This window comes from Anolis carolinensis, chromosome 5, assembly GCF_035594765.1.
Source record: "Anolis carolinensis isolate JA03-04 chromosome 5, rAnoCar3.1.pri, whole genome shotgun sequence".
Lineage (NCBI taxonomy): Eukaryota > Metazoa > Chordata > Lepidosauria > Squamata > Dactyloidae > Anolis > Anolis carolinensis.
Genome location: NC_085845.1, coordinates 171,348,885 through 171,364,236, shown reverse-complemented (window position 1 = coordinate 171,364,236; position 15,352 = coordinate 171,348,885). Strand labels below are relative to the sequence as shown.

General features: G+C 39.6%; 1 protein-coding gene across 5 annotated transcripts in view; it reads left to right on the top strand.

Moving 5' to 3' along the window:
• Positions 1-15,352, top strand: part of cacna1i (calcium voltage-gated channel subunit alpha1 I) — a 372,048-nt gene that overhangs the window by 255,645 nt on the left and 101,051 nt on the right. For all 5 annotated transcript variants that reach the window (XM_062982915.1, XM_062982912.1, XM_062982914.1 and 2 more), the window contains exons 8-9: positions 4,371-4,463; positions 8,610-8,916. In XM_062982915.1, the coding sequence (XP_062838985.1) occupies positions 4,371-4,463; positions 8,610-8,916 (400 nt within the window). The remainder of the gene's footprint in view (positions 1-4,370; positions 4,464-8,609; positions 8,917-15,352) is intronic.

Below are 15,352 nucleotides of genomic sequence, written 5' to 3'. Positions count from 1 at the left end.
GCAAAGGAACAAGCTGCCCATTTGGCACCACTAACCATTTCTTCACTATAGAGATGTTAGGAGAGGGAGTGCCTCCTGTTATTTTAGAATTACTGGGCAGTAGAAGTGAGGGTGATGACTTGGAGCCCTTGCTAAAAGGGGTTCTAGCACTAGTCAGATAGTGTTAACATTTGAATGGGAGGCTTTTAAAAGCAAATGGTCTGCGTGAAAAGTGTGGGATGTAACAGTTTCCCATACTATTAATCAATCAATTCATTAATTTCATTTGTATACCATCTTTTCCCAAGACAAGATTCAAAACATTTAGAATTAATATTTTTAAAGATTAAGATTTAAAATAATTTTTGAAAGAGTATGATTTATCATGCTAAATTGGCCAGCCATTTTTCAAAGAAATAGCTTCCCTTTGGCTGCCATCTTGAGGCTGACCTAAATGGATCACATATTCATGTATTTATTTAAGTTTTCTATTTTGAGCTGTTGCTTTGCCTTCTATATATCAACATCCCTCTTCTGATTTAGGAGCAGCAATGGCACAAATATGACACCGTTGTTGTGGACAGATACTGATTTTTAAAAAGGCCCTGCAGCTGGTCCCATTGTTTTGCTAAATGTATCTTGCGGATTCACGTTTAGTAAGCTATCACTTGTAAAAATCACAGTGAGGTCAATCAAAACACCAACTGCAGCAGGGGTATCTGCAGTTTAATCCCATTGTTGGTCCATCTCAGAATTTTTGCTGCCCTGGAGACTAGGACACAGAACAATGGCTTCAAATTACAGGAAAGGATATTCCACCTAAACATTAGGAAGAACTTCCTAACTATGAGAGCTGTTCAGCAGTGGAACTCTCTGCCCAAGAATGTGGTGGAGGCTCCTTCTTTGGAGGCTTTTAAACAAAGGCTGGATGGCCATTTGTCAGGGATGCCTTGAATGTGATTCTCCTGCTTTTTGGCAGGGATCTGGACTGGATGACCCATGAGGTCTCTTCCAGCACTTTGACTTTCTGTCTTTTCTCAAATGTGAATTCATACCTAATACTTCAATGCCAGAGTGTAGTTATTGGTCTTTTGTTGGCCTGACCACCACTTTTGGCTCTCTCATACCTGAAGAAATTTCAGGTGGAGGCATAAATAATGTCTCCACCTGCAACTCACCTTTTCCCTGTGTGGGATCTGCTTCTAGTTTTAAAACTATAATGTCACTTTTTAGTTTCAAAAAATCCCACTGTGTATGTTGTCTTTGAAATGTTTTTTTAAAAATGCTGCTTTGACTTCTCAAAAAAATTCAAAACTGTCAATAGTTTCAGTAAGAAAACGGTGCACTTTTCACCATAATTATCACTCTTTGCACCCAAATCCTACCTTTCTTCAAAAAGTTCTTTCTTCTTTCTTTGTCTCCCAAGAGCTAATCCTACCCTCATTCTGTCTTAATCTATTTTGTCCATCAGCAAAGCACTGGCATAATCTGAGAAGCTCTGTCGGATGAGCCCTAGTGAAAGAGAGACAGAACCAAACCTATCAGACAGTCAGAGCTGTTTCTTTGTTTTTATCTGACCTGTTTAACATGTTAACTTTTTGGGACTGTCTTAGAGCAGTGGGTTGGGGCAATATTTTTCAGAGTGGTGGTCAGTGGGTCAGTGCTGGCCTGAGAGCCTTTGGTTGTCAGTCCAAAACAAGTTTCTATTGGGTTTTTTTCTAGAAAAGAAAGACATGTCAGAATCAACAGAAAGAAATAATGGTATCAATCTCTAGCATGTTTTGGGGGAAAATGCCAGTTCCCCATATTAGATTGTTTGAGAAACACTGGCATGTATTTCAATAGCTAAAACATTGCATTCTCTTCTCATCACAGCCTACAGTTCAAGAGCTACAGTCCCATTGGTGTTTTTTTTCCTTAATGCCTCATTTACTAAAGTTTGTGAAGCAACAACCTTTTACGTGTATCAACAGATTCAAGTCAGCAGTTTTGTTTTGTTTTGTTTTTTTGGCTTGATAAAGTTAAGACAATAGTGGAGCGGGGCTTCAGCATCTTTCTTGCTGCAACATTTTTTTAATCTAAATTTAAGCTACTGTTTTTAAACTTGTTACTCAGCATGCCTTTAGGACAGAGTGAAACAGAAATCCAGTTTAATTGCAGCCACAACTGCATACTTTGAATATGTGTGTTGTCAATCATTGCCTTATCACTTTGAATTTTTGCTCAGCAGGTTGCAGATAAGTCTATTGGTGAACATTAACTGTCATGGTTATTATCCATATAAACCACCCAACACAGCTATCACTTAAATTGAATGTGTGACTTCATCCACTTCAGCTCCAAATATGAGGATATTGATGTATAGTTTGTGACATTTTTGATGATTAAGTGACTGCAGTTCTTAACTATTTTGCAAAATATCTGAAATGTGCTGTAAAGAACTATTGCTGTGAACATTTATATCTGACTGTCTTCTTAGTTTGTGTGTATGTATTTGCCTTCAAATTGCCTGTCTACTTATTGTGACCCCATGAATTGCACAGAGTTTTCTGAGCCAAGGAATATTTAGAGGTGTTTTTGTGAGTTCCGTTCTGTAAAATATAGTCTACAGTTTTTAGTATTCATTGGTGGTCTCCCATTCAAGTACAGTAGAGTCTCACTTATCTAAACTAAACGGGGTGGCAGAACATTGGATAAGCGAATATGTTGGATAATAAGGAGAGATTAAGGAGAAGCCTATTAAACACCAAATTAAGTTATGATTTTACAAATTAAGCACCAAAACATTATGTTATACAACAAATTTGGCAGAAAAATGTAGTTCATAGAATCATAGAATCATAGAATAGTAGAGTTGGAAGAGACCTCAAGGGCCATCTAGTCCAACCCCCCGCTAAGAAGCAGGAAATCGCATTCAAAGCACCCCCGACAGATGGCCATCCAGCCTCTGCTTAAAAGCTTAAAAGCCTCCAAAGAAGGAGCCTCCACCACAGTCCGGGGGAGAGAGTTCCACTGCCGAACAGCCCTCACAGTGAGGAAGTTCCTCTCAGCCTTCTCTTCTGCAGGCTAAACATGCCCAGCTCTTTAAGCCTCTCCTCATAGGGCTTGTTCTCCAGACCCTTAATCATTTTAGTTGCCCTCCTCTGGACGCTTTCCAGCTTGTCAGCATCTCCCTTCATCTGCGGTGCCCAAAACTGGACACAGTATTCCAGGTGTGGTCTGACCAAGGCAGAATAGAGGGGGAGCATGACTTCCCTGGATCTAGACGTTATTCCCCTATTGATGCAGGCCAAAATCCCATTGGCTTTTTTAGCTGCCGCATCACATTGTAGGCTCATGTTTAACTTGTTGTCCACGAGGACTCCAAGGTCTTTTTCGCACACACTGCTGTCAAGCCAGGCGTCCCCCATTCTGTATCTTTGATTTCCATTTTTTCTGCCGAAGTGAAGTATCTTGCATTTGTCCCTGTTGAACTTCATTTTGTTAGTTTCGGCCCATCTCTCTAGTCTGTCAAGATCGTTTTGAATTCTGCTCCTGTCTTCTGGAGTGTTAGCTATCCCTCCGAGTTTGGTGTCATCTGCAAACTTGATGATCGTGCCTTCTAACCCTTCGTATAAGTCGTTAATAAAGATGTTGAACAGAACCGGGCCCAGGACGGAGCCCTGCGGCACTCCACTTGTCACTTCTTTCCATGATAAGGCAGTAATGCTACGTAGTAATTACTGTATTTACAAATTTAGCACCAAAATATCATGATGTATTGAAAACATTGACTACAAAAATGTGTTGGATAATCCAGAACATTGGACAAGCGAATGTTGGATAAGTGAGACTCTACTGTACTAACTAGGGCTGACCTTCCTTGGTTTCCAAAATCGGATGAGATCTGCTACTTTAGTTTATGTAGCTACTCTATATAAAACATGTCCCCCTTGTGTTTCAGTTCATGATAAGACAGACCTGGACATGCACCCCAAATCTTTAACTACAACTTTTCATGTATAAAGAAATGTGGAATTCAAAAGTAAGACTGGCCTACCTTTAAGCATTATCCATTGATATAACTGAAGGAGACAATTATGTACTTAATCATCACCCATTGAAGTCAGTTGGATTTTTCAAGCAAATTTTAATGATGATTGAATCCAGTTATTTCCCACAACAACAAAGCTGCCCAGTGGCCACCCCTTCATCCATGCCATAGAGAAAAGACTGCTAACCGAGTCAAACTAATGTTACTTTAGTGATCTATCTATCAGAACTAAACCAATTAGTTGGCTTTTCGCTTTTGAGAGATTGTTTGCTAATGAAATAAAACACCTTAAAATAGATTGGATCATTCTTTCTTTAGTTACTGGTATGTTTCCTCTTTTCTTGTTCTTTCCTTGCAGGTGATCACTCTAGAAGGCTGGGTGGAGATTATGTACTATGTGATGGATGCTCATTCATTCTACAACTTCATCTACTTCATCTTGCTGATCATTGTAAGTACAATCACCCTTTTACTTAAGTGAATCAGATTCTAGACAAGTTGGGAGTCTGACAAGTGACACATTCTGTAGAAAAGCAAAAGATGTTACTGTAAGTAATTCTAGATAGCACATAATTCCAGTATTGGCTCTTCCTTTTTATCTGAATAGGAATATCTTTCTAACAAAGTTCATAGATAAACTTTGATTTTCCAATTCTAGAATTAGATTTTTCTGCATTGAAGAAATCAGTTTCCATAATTTCTCATCCCATTTATCGTTGTGTTTATTTGACAAGTAGCATAACTCCCATTCTTATGTGCATTTAGGTCAACACTAACTTAGGACCTTATCTCACAATAAATGTTTCCATTTTCTCACTGTCTTCTCACGCTGATGCAACGGAGTCCCCTGGAGGTCTTTTCATGACGACGCACAGCCACTTTCGGTGGTTGTGCATACAAGTCTGTCACAACCGTGTGAGAAGATGGAGAAAAAAGTCAGTTTTCAGGAATCTGGTGTTTCCCTGACTCCTGATTGAAGATAGTGGCAAGAAGCAGAGGAAAGCAGGAAAACATTGTGGGATTGCTGGCCATCCCCGAAGATAGATCTTGTTGGGCTTAGGTCAAGTCCCCACTATTAATGATACTTTCCCCCACTTTCCTCTGATTTCCTCCATCCCCCCCCTTCTTCCCTGCCTGTGGGATAAGGTCATCAGTGACCTATTGTGGGATTGCTGGGCAAGATTTATTTTGAGGAGTTTGCCATTGCCTTTCTCTGAGGGTGAGGGTGAGGTCACTCAATGGATTTCTATGGCTAGATGGAGATTTGAACCCAAACTCCCAGTCCAGAATCTCAACCATGCTGGCCATTTACACCACACATCTTCTATCTGCCTGGCGTAATCTCCCTACACACAAATTACTATGTACATGACTTAAAGAATGTATGATCTAAGTCAATCATTGCCAACCTGGTGACCTCCAGAAATGTCAAAGAGCAACTCCCACCATACTTAACCAATGTGACCAATGCCTGTGCTGGTTATGAGTAACAAACATTACATTTCAATACACTGAGAGTGCATTGAGTTGGAGAAAGCTAACTTTAATCATTGGTCACTATCCCCCAAGGTCACAACATGAAATAATAGATTCAAATATAACAAGAAATGGATGCATAAAATTTATTTATTTATTTATTTACTGTATTTATATTCCACCCTTCTCACCCTGAAGGGGACTCAGGGCGGATCACAATGTACATATATATGGCAAACATTCAATGCCATTAAACAAACAACACACAGACAGACAGACACAGAGGCTATTTAACTTCCCAGCTTCTGGCTTTGTGAGGGTATGCTCGATTCCGGCCACAGGAGGAGCTGCTGCTTCATCATCCACTGTGAAGACGAGTCCTTTTGATGGTGTACTTCCTCATCTGGCATGCAGGCTGCTGTTTTTTATGGTGTTGTAAATCAGTTAAATTAGCCTCCCCACATAAGCTGTCCCTAAATTTTCCTACATGACAGATGCAACTATCTTTCGAGTTGCTTAGGTCAACAGCAAACAGGGCTATTTTTTATTTTAATTGTTGGGCGCTCACTCTGACACGGACTCATGAGCTCTTGGTCATAGTGATTTATTGCAGCTGGTTACTAACCAGCCTGCGCCACAGCCTGGCCCAATAATACCAGTTATACGTCCAGTGTTTCACTCTTTTTAAATGTTTGTATGCTTTGAGTTTTAATTTACATACTGTATAATTTTTAGTGTAAACTGCTTTGAGTCTCCATTAGGAGAGAAGGAGTGAAATATAAATCCATAGAGGAAAAAAGAGAAGAAGAAATAAACACATAACACTAATTAAAAATAGACAATATCCATTTTTTGTTTAAAAAAAAACAGAAAAAAGTGGTTTAACATCAGTTGAAAGAGCATACACATTGAAAACAATTGAATCAAAATCTAAAACATTCCCCTTGGAGAAGAGATCATTTTCTTGTATTGAAACAATAGGTTCTGAGAGTAATAACACAGGATCTATATTGGAGCCCACATGCAGAATACTTACCCTATCATCTTGGCTAGAGTCCAGCTTTGTGGCAAAGAGGGGTAAAAACAGCTTTTGAAAAACAAAAATAGAAGCGAACTTCTTGTCACTATAGGATTCAGTAGCATGGGATGAGACAGTCTACGGCAGGCCTTGAGTGAGGGAAATTGCCCCCCGCCTGGACTTTCCAGGGTTGCTCAGCACTGCTTTAAACTGCTCCCATTTCTCCTCTTTCCTTTCACCTACCAACATGGAGACCAGAGGAAGGTCTACCAAGATATACAACTAAAGAATACTTAGCATTTTTGTCTGTTCAGACTTTCTGTTGACAAGAGAACAAAGCTGGCAGCAGGAATGGGCTAGGATATATTTTGGAAGAAGCTGGGACTCTTAAAGCCTTAGCAACAAGAGAAAAATGGAGAGCATGTACTAAACAAAATTCTCAGAAGCCAGAACAGTACTTTCTCTATCACCACCTTCCCCCATCTTCAAACCCATATCCGAATGTCTAAAACAATCTTTAGAAATCTGGTGTCCCTCCAATTGGATGATAATCCTTACAATCCACATCCAGTATTGCTGATATATTGCTACGTATATTAGCATTGTACTATGTAGTTCAGTACATCTGAAGGACATTGCATTGAGGAACATTTTTTCTTAAAAAAAGGAGATTAAGTACATAGAGGGGAGTTGATAGATAAAACTCCAAACTATTTAAAACAACTTAGAAAGATATTTAGGGGGGGGGGGGAACACTTTTCTATTTTGTCTTGAAACAGTGTTTTACCCTAATACGTAAGCTGGCCAGTCTCAGGTTTTCAAAGGCTTCGTCAGGTGTTTTCATTTATGTATTTGTCACCTTTGTCCTACATTCGGGTTAGGCTGTGTTCGATGGTGTAAATAAGAAAAGGCTGAGTGGGCAAATTCACTGAATGGGCCTTTTGCAGGTAATTGGAAAGGAGTAACCATTTCCCCTTCAACTGCCACAGTTTACACAAATGCCACTGCTAGAACCAGAAGAACATTGTTGAAAGTCACTTCTGAAAGAACTCTTTCTTGCCTTTTAAATTAAGATTGGGAACATAGCTAAGCCAATACCAAAGTGAGAATGGTTTTTCTGAACACCATCAACTTCATTATAATTGCTTATATTTTTAAATAAATACAAAGAGCTGTATTTTAAGATGATAGGAGAAATAAAAATTTGAAAGAATAAAACCCACAAAATATTGCCTACAGGCTTACAACCAGAATGAACACACACACACACACAAAAATGAAAAAGTAGGAGAAGACCATTAAGGAATAGAGACATTGAGTTAAATCACTCAGTTAACAGACAGCCAATTCTTAACTTTTTGGTATCCATATTTACAGTTGTGGCACAATTGTCACAATTGCAAATGTCCTCCCCCAAATCTACCTTCATAGAGAAAATGGTTTGCTGTGCTGGTGATCCAAACGTAGCATGGGAGCTGAAAACGTCATTCTGTTGCACCCTGATCACCAGCAGAACAAATACATGCCACTCATTGCCACTGCTGGCTGTTCAAGTAGGTTTGGGAATTTCAATCAGGAGATGATATATAGCTGTGCATTTTTAACTATGTCTATGAGGTCAGTTCTCAGAGCACTTCTTAAAAGGGCGGGAAGGACTGGAAGAGCAAGTGGAGAACAGCAAGGGAGCTAAATTCAACCAACATCCTCACCCCAAAGTGCCTTGCCCATGCTGCATAATGGTGGAAGTAAAAATAAAATATCCAGTATTCTCTTCCCTGCCTGCCCCTGTCAAGGAAAGCTGTTGAAAGTCTTATCAAGGGGACTTGTTTCCAAATTAAGTTTTTTCCTACAGACATGTATCAGTTACATCAAAGGCCTGTGGAGCATCCTTTTTCATAAAAACATTTTTATTAGTGCCAGCTTATTTGGAGACTGCTTGTCAGGCAGTTGGAAATGCTCCAGATATCCCAAATAAATAAGTACTAGATGTAATATTTTACATGAAGCAGTGTTTCATCCACACCTTCATTTTCTGAATCCCCCCCCTTAAACTTCTTATTTTAAACATATGGCTCTATGCATTTCTTCTCCACTGGTTCCTAGGTGGGCTCATTCTTCATGATCAACCTGTGCTTAGTGGTCATTGCTACACAGTTTTCGGAAACCAAGCAGCGAGAACACCAGCTGATGCAGGAGCAGCGAGCCCGATACCTGTCCTCCAGCACTGTGGCGAGCTACATGGAGCCAGGAGATTGCTATGAGGAGATCTTTCAGTATGTCTGCCATATTGTCCGCAAAGCCAAGCGCCGCACCCTTGGCTTCTATAACAGCCTGCAGGACAGACGCCTAGGTCGGACAGAGCCAAGCACTGCCAAGCGGAACATCAAGGAGAAAGACCAGAGGCAATACAGTAAGAATTGTCATGCTAATGCTCTAAAACGGGTGTCAAATTCATCTTCACAGAGGGACACATAAGCCTTATGATTGCCTTTAAAGGGCTGTTGGTATTTGTAAGACTGTATAAATATAACTATGTTACCCTGGCATTGAAAACCTTGTGGGCCACATAATATGAAATGGCAGGCCAAATTCGATCCATGGGCCTTGTGTTTGATGTGTGTCCTGTAGAATGTGGAGCTAAGGGAAGAACAATACAGTGAGTGGTAATTTACACAGAGATAGTTATCTTAATACGTTGTTGAAGGCTTTCATGGTTGGAATCACTGGGTTGCTGTGAGTTTTCCGGGCTGTATGGACATATTCCAAAAGCATTCTCTCCTGACATTTGGTCCACATCTACGACAGGCATCCTCAGAGGTTATGAGGTCTGTTGGAAACTAGGCAAGTGGTCTGTCACAGCAAAAAAAAAAAAGGAAATGAGGGATAGTGGGAAGAAGGAATCTAGTAGCAGCTTGAAAACTTTCTTTATTTCAGCATGAACTTTCATATTAATCCACTTGCATTGATGGAGTACAGTATTAGAGGACAGGAATTTTAAGTATAGCTATGGAAGGGAAATCTAAATGTAATAGGATGTAGAAAGACTTAAATTGTGAACCTGGCTTCAAAGAGCACAATGAGAAAACACAAGTGTCTGATGTTTCATATTCCAAAGCATCTCCATGAATCAAAGTACTTTAAACTAGGAAATGTTCCATGTTTCACATCAAAATGGCAGAAATGGTTTTCTGCCATTTTATTTTCAATGTATGAAAAATCATATTAAATTTTTACTAAATTCATTCATATAGTATGCATGTTTGTACACAATTCCTCCCGATACACTTTTTAGATGTGCATTTTCCCTAATATACCAATTTACTTGTTCATTTTTGATCTGAGAATTGTATCATATATTTTGGAGATGTGTAGTATCCGAAAATCAATGTGCTCTGATTTGTATATTAGTCTAGGAAATTAGATCATTTACAAATATGGACCAAACTAAATTCCCCCCCATCCATGCTTCAAAAACATGACTTATTCTTATGCTGATAGAAGACAGTACCTAGTAGACATGATTCAGTGGGCAAAGCACCGGAGAAGCTATCAGTATATAGCAGGCTTTCCACTTTTTCACAGAACACCCCCCCCCACACACACACACACACAAACAAAAATGGGAACACTGCAAATATACCGTGTTTCCCCGAAAATAAGACAGTGTCTTATATTACTTTTTGCTCCCAAAGATGCTCTAGGTCTTATTTTCAGGGGATGTCTTATTTTTCCATGAAGAAGAATTCACATTTATTGTTGAACAAAAAAAAGAACATTTATTATATACTGTACAGTAGTTGTCATCACAAACCAGCATAAACAGACGAACTGTGAATCCTGTCAAGAATTTCTTGTTACTACCATTATTTCCATGTACAACACTCTATGATACGTACATTTACCAATCCTGCATGCTCTGGTGTTCTGTTTGGCAGGCATGCTTCCAAACAAAAACTTTGCTAGGTCTTACTTTCGGGGGAGGCCTTATATTTAGCAATTCAGCAAAACCTCTACTAGGTCTTATTTTCTGGGGATGTCTTATTTTAGGGGAAACAGGGTAAAACCTGCTATATTTTTAACTGAGAAAACACCTCTATAGGAAACTCTAGACCCTCCAGCATGAATCTGTGGTCAACTTCTTCTGGAAACTGACCACAGAATGCCCTGGAAAACCTAAAAATTCCTTACATATTAATTAAACCCATGAATAACCAAATCCACAAAAGTGAAACCTTTAAATGTGGAGGGTGGACTGTAATCTTCTTGTTTATTGGCGACGCTGTACACAATTTAACAGCATTGAAGGACTCAGGTCCCCAGGTTTGGAAATATATATTTTGCAGCTTGAAATACAAGAGAATATGAAACAGGTAAACAGAATCCAATAGGTTTTATAATTAAGAAGAAGGATTACTAAATTAAAGCAGCTTTGCACCTTGTTTGTTAAGAGGAAAGCACATAATAAATCATTTATGACATAGAAAACAGACCACAGTCACATAAAATTATCCTAAAGAGCATCTAGCAAACAGGGTTTAAAAAACAAAGGAAAACAAATGATGCTGATTTCAGTGGAGTGGACCATGAAGGATTTCATGCTCTAAACAGGTCCAGTGTGCTTTGCAGCCTGAGCTAGAAGATCAAATGGCACCACCTTCCTCTGCCATGTAAAATATATTAAATCATAGGATTTACGGTATTAAATTCTACAAGAAGCTCCCTCTGCCACCATTCCTGGCAGTGAAAAAAACAGTTTCAATGAAATAACTATTGATTTGCTAGCTTCAGGCGTTAAAACGGTGACTCTTTTTTTGAACTATAAACACTCAAATTTTAGTTCTGGGGGCTATAATGCTAAAATAAGTTCTTTTTCCAACCTTTCCCTATCCCATCAGCTGCCTGGGGAGCAGTATCTCCCTACCTTATATTGCAGCCAACCTAGAATGCAATGTTGTAGCACAGGCTATGCACTCAGAAGATCCTTAAGTTCCTGAACTTAGGTCCATTCATATTTACAGCACTATGAATCCACTTTAACTGTGATTGTATCTTGGGGTTGGTAGTTTGGTGAGGCACGGTGACACTTTGTCTGAGAATTCTAAATACTTTCTCCTAAACTGCATATCCCAGGAATCCACAGGATGCTTCCAGGACAATTGAGTGAAATAGAGTACTATTACTGTGCCATGGGAATGTATCTAAGCCCTTGTTTGTCCATTGAATTGAACCTTTACAAAAGGCTTACAAACCTGGCATGCTCCCTTTGCCATTCTTGTAAGTCCTTATGCAGAGATGAGGATAGGATAAAATCAAATAGTCTTCATAGGAGACTCAAGGCTGCAGGCACACTCTATGCTTGTACATGTAGTTCTAGTACAAGAACAGTGACATTCAAGACTGGCTTTTAGTGCTTGACTTTCCATCACAATGAATTCAGCAAGGGCAGAGAAAGAAAACGAAGGCAGAAAAAGAAATAGCCTTTTTCACAGGTCTGCAATCTCAGCCTTTTTAATGATAAGAGCATTTTTACCATCTGTAGGTGATGATTTCTTTCAGCATGACTACTCTTCTTCTAATGCTCTGTCCTCATTCTAAAAGAAACTCACTTTCACTGTGATCTGCTGGAATTAATTATGGTACTGTGAGACGCGTAAGGGAATGGCATCTAGATGACAGGCTCAATATTTTGTCTTCCTAAGGCTTTCATGAATTGAGTCCACATCCCATCAGAGTGTAGGCCTGGTTTATAATATATTCATTGTGCTACCATCTCTCCTCTAGGGATGGAAATAATTTTGACAAGGTTTTTAAAGTATTTAAAAAGTGTTTCTCAAGTATTGGGAAACTGTGATGGAAAGAATCCCAAATTGACAAGAACCTTCAAAGTTTGAGACATATTTTACATAAAAGCCATACATGTGTGAAACTCTATTATGAGCTGGAAGCAGTTTTCAAAAGATTTGTATGTGAAAAAAATACAGTTTTCTGTTCAAAATTTTTTGCTCAAATTAAATTCTCAACCACAGTATTTTTGTGCAGAAAATTTTGTTTTCTATACAAAAGAAATATTGTTTTCTTTACATAAAATGCTATGCAAAAATGCCATGTGTGAATTTTCACAGAATAAGTCCCCAAATTGTGAATAGCCTATGAAAACTGTGTGCACTTTATCACAACAGGAAGAAAATGGTTGAAATTACCCATTGCTTCTTTAGAGAGCAAAATTAGTAACAACGTGCATCCCTGCCCTCCTCACAAACACTGCCGCTCCTTTTTCACCCAAAAGTAGATGGTACTACCAGCTGAGTCCCCTCCTTGAGGTGTCTTCATCACAACCTCCATATAAGTCACAGAGACAGGGAAAGTGAATGTGTTCAATGAGAGCAGGAGAGCCATGTGGACTTGCTCCTCTATACTCCTGATGGCATAATATATAATGTGAGGAGGCACAAACATGCTGGAGATAGAAAATGATTTCTCTGGTTGGGAGATGAAGACCATTTGTCCCAAGACCACTCCTAACTCAGAGCAAAAATGCTCACTGATCACTAAGAACGTAAGACTAAAAATATCCCAATCAGGATGACAATTGACCATGCTGGCTGGAAGGTTTTCTGAACTTTATACCCACTAGAACAGACATAACTTTATACTAAAGAGTGGATAATTATGGATTATTAGCAGTGGAGAGGGAAGGCATGTAATGCTTTCCTTCCTATTGCAGTCTTGAGGAAAATCCTCATCTGCAGTTGATAGTTTCATTGAGAGGAAATCCTCTGTTGGTGCTGGTAGGAGATTTCCATCCAACACAAATAACAGCTTTAGAGGAACAGCTTTAGTTTAGGATTGTAACAGGAGAAATACATGATAAGCTCTCATTCTCCACATTCATTTCTTGTAATGGTTGTCCTATTTATCCTATTTGCTTCTACAATATGAATATTAAATGTTAAGATGGAACATGGATTAGTTGGTTTTAATGCATAAAAAGCATACATCCTATCTTTGGCTACATCCTCCTATGTCACTTTTGTTTTAGCAACAGCACAAGTATCATGTCAATTAAAGAAGTATCTGATGGTTGTTGAGACAGACTATGGCCCCTTCCACATAGCTGTATAAAATCCACATTGAACTGGATTATATGGCAGTGTGGACTCAGACACAACAACAAATCAGGGATGAGCTTGCAGCACTGCCTAATTTGGAGGAAGTCAGCAAAGCCATCAGCCAACATAAAAAATAAAGCCAGCAGACCTGATGGGATCCCTGCTGAAATCTTTAAAGAGGGCTGACACAACAACTCCACCAGCTCATTGAAAAAGTGTGTGCAACTGAGAAAATCCCAACAGACTTCAAAGATGCCACCATCATCGCCCTTTTCAAAAAGGGGGAAAGAACAGTCTGCGGAAGCTATCCAAGATACCTCTCTTCTAACCTCCGCTGGGAAAATCCTTGCAAGAATCTTTGCAAACCACCTTCTACTTATTTCAGAAGACATCCCCCTGGATCCCATAATGGCTTCTGCCCCTCCAGAGAAACAGTGGATATGATCTTCACTGCATGAAAACTCCAAGAAAAATGCAAAGAACAAATCAACCTCTGTACATGGCATTCACTGATCTTGCAAAGGCATTTGACACAGTGAATTGCAGTGCTCTCTGGACCATCCTCCAAAAAATTGGATGTCCTGACAGATTTGTGAACATCCTGTGTCTCTTCCATAATGACATGATGGCAACAGTCTTGGACAGCAAAGGCTCCCAAAGTAACCCATTTAAGGTGGAAACAGGTGTCAGACAGGGATGTGTTATTGCCCCAACCTTATTCTCCATCTTCATCACTACTGCATCTTGTTGATGGGAAGCTACCCACCGGTGTGGAAATCATCTATCAGACAGATGGCAAGCTGTTTAACCTCAGCAGACTGAAAACCAAAACCAAGGTAACAACATATGTTATACAACTCTGATATGATTATGATAATGTAGTCTGTGCTCATTCAGAAAGAGACCTACAAGCCAATTTAAACACCTTTGCAGAAGCATACAAAAGTTTGGCCTCTCACTGAACATCGAGAAAACCAAAGTGCTCCTTCAAATGGTGCCAACCAATCCCTCTGCAATGCCAGAAATATAGCTTAATGGTATAACATTAGAAAATATTGACCATTTCTGCTACCTTGGCAGCCACCTCTCCACAAAAGTCAACATTGACACTGAAATACAACATCGTCTGATCTCTGTGAGTGCAGCATTTTTCTGAATGAAGCAGAGAGTGTTTAAGGATCGGGACATTCATAGTGATACCAAGATGCTTTTCTATAAAGCTGTTGTCCTCCCTATTCTGTTACACGCCTGCAAAACGTAGATGGTCTGCAGATGTCACACTCAACTTCTGGAACAATTCCATCAGCATTGCCTCTGAAAAATCTTGCAAATCTCTTGGGAAGACAAGAAGGCAAATGTCAGTGTTTTGGAAGAAGCCAAGAAGAAGTAAAGACCACCAGCACTGAAGCGATGATCCTCAACCATCAACTCCACTGGAGTGGCCACGTTGTCCGAATGCCTGATCACTGTCTCTCAAAGCAGTTACTATACTCCCAATTCAGGAATGGAAAATGGATTGTTGGTGGACAGGAAAAGAGATTTAAAGATGGGCTTAAAGCCAATCTTAAAAATTGTGGCACAGACACTGAGAACTGGGAACTCCTGACCCTTGAGCATTCTCACTGGAGGTCAGCTGTGACCAACAGTGCTGTGGAATTCGAAGAGACATGAATTGAGGGCGAAAGGAAAAAATGTGCCAAGAGGAAACCACGTCAAGCCAACCCTGACCAGGACCAC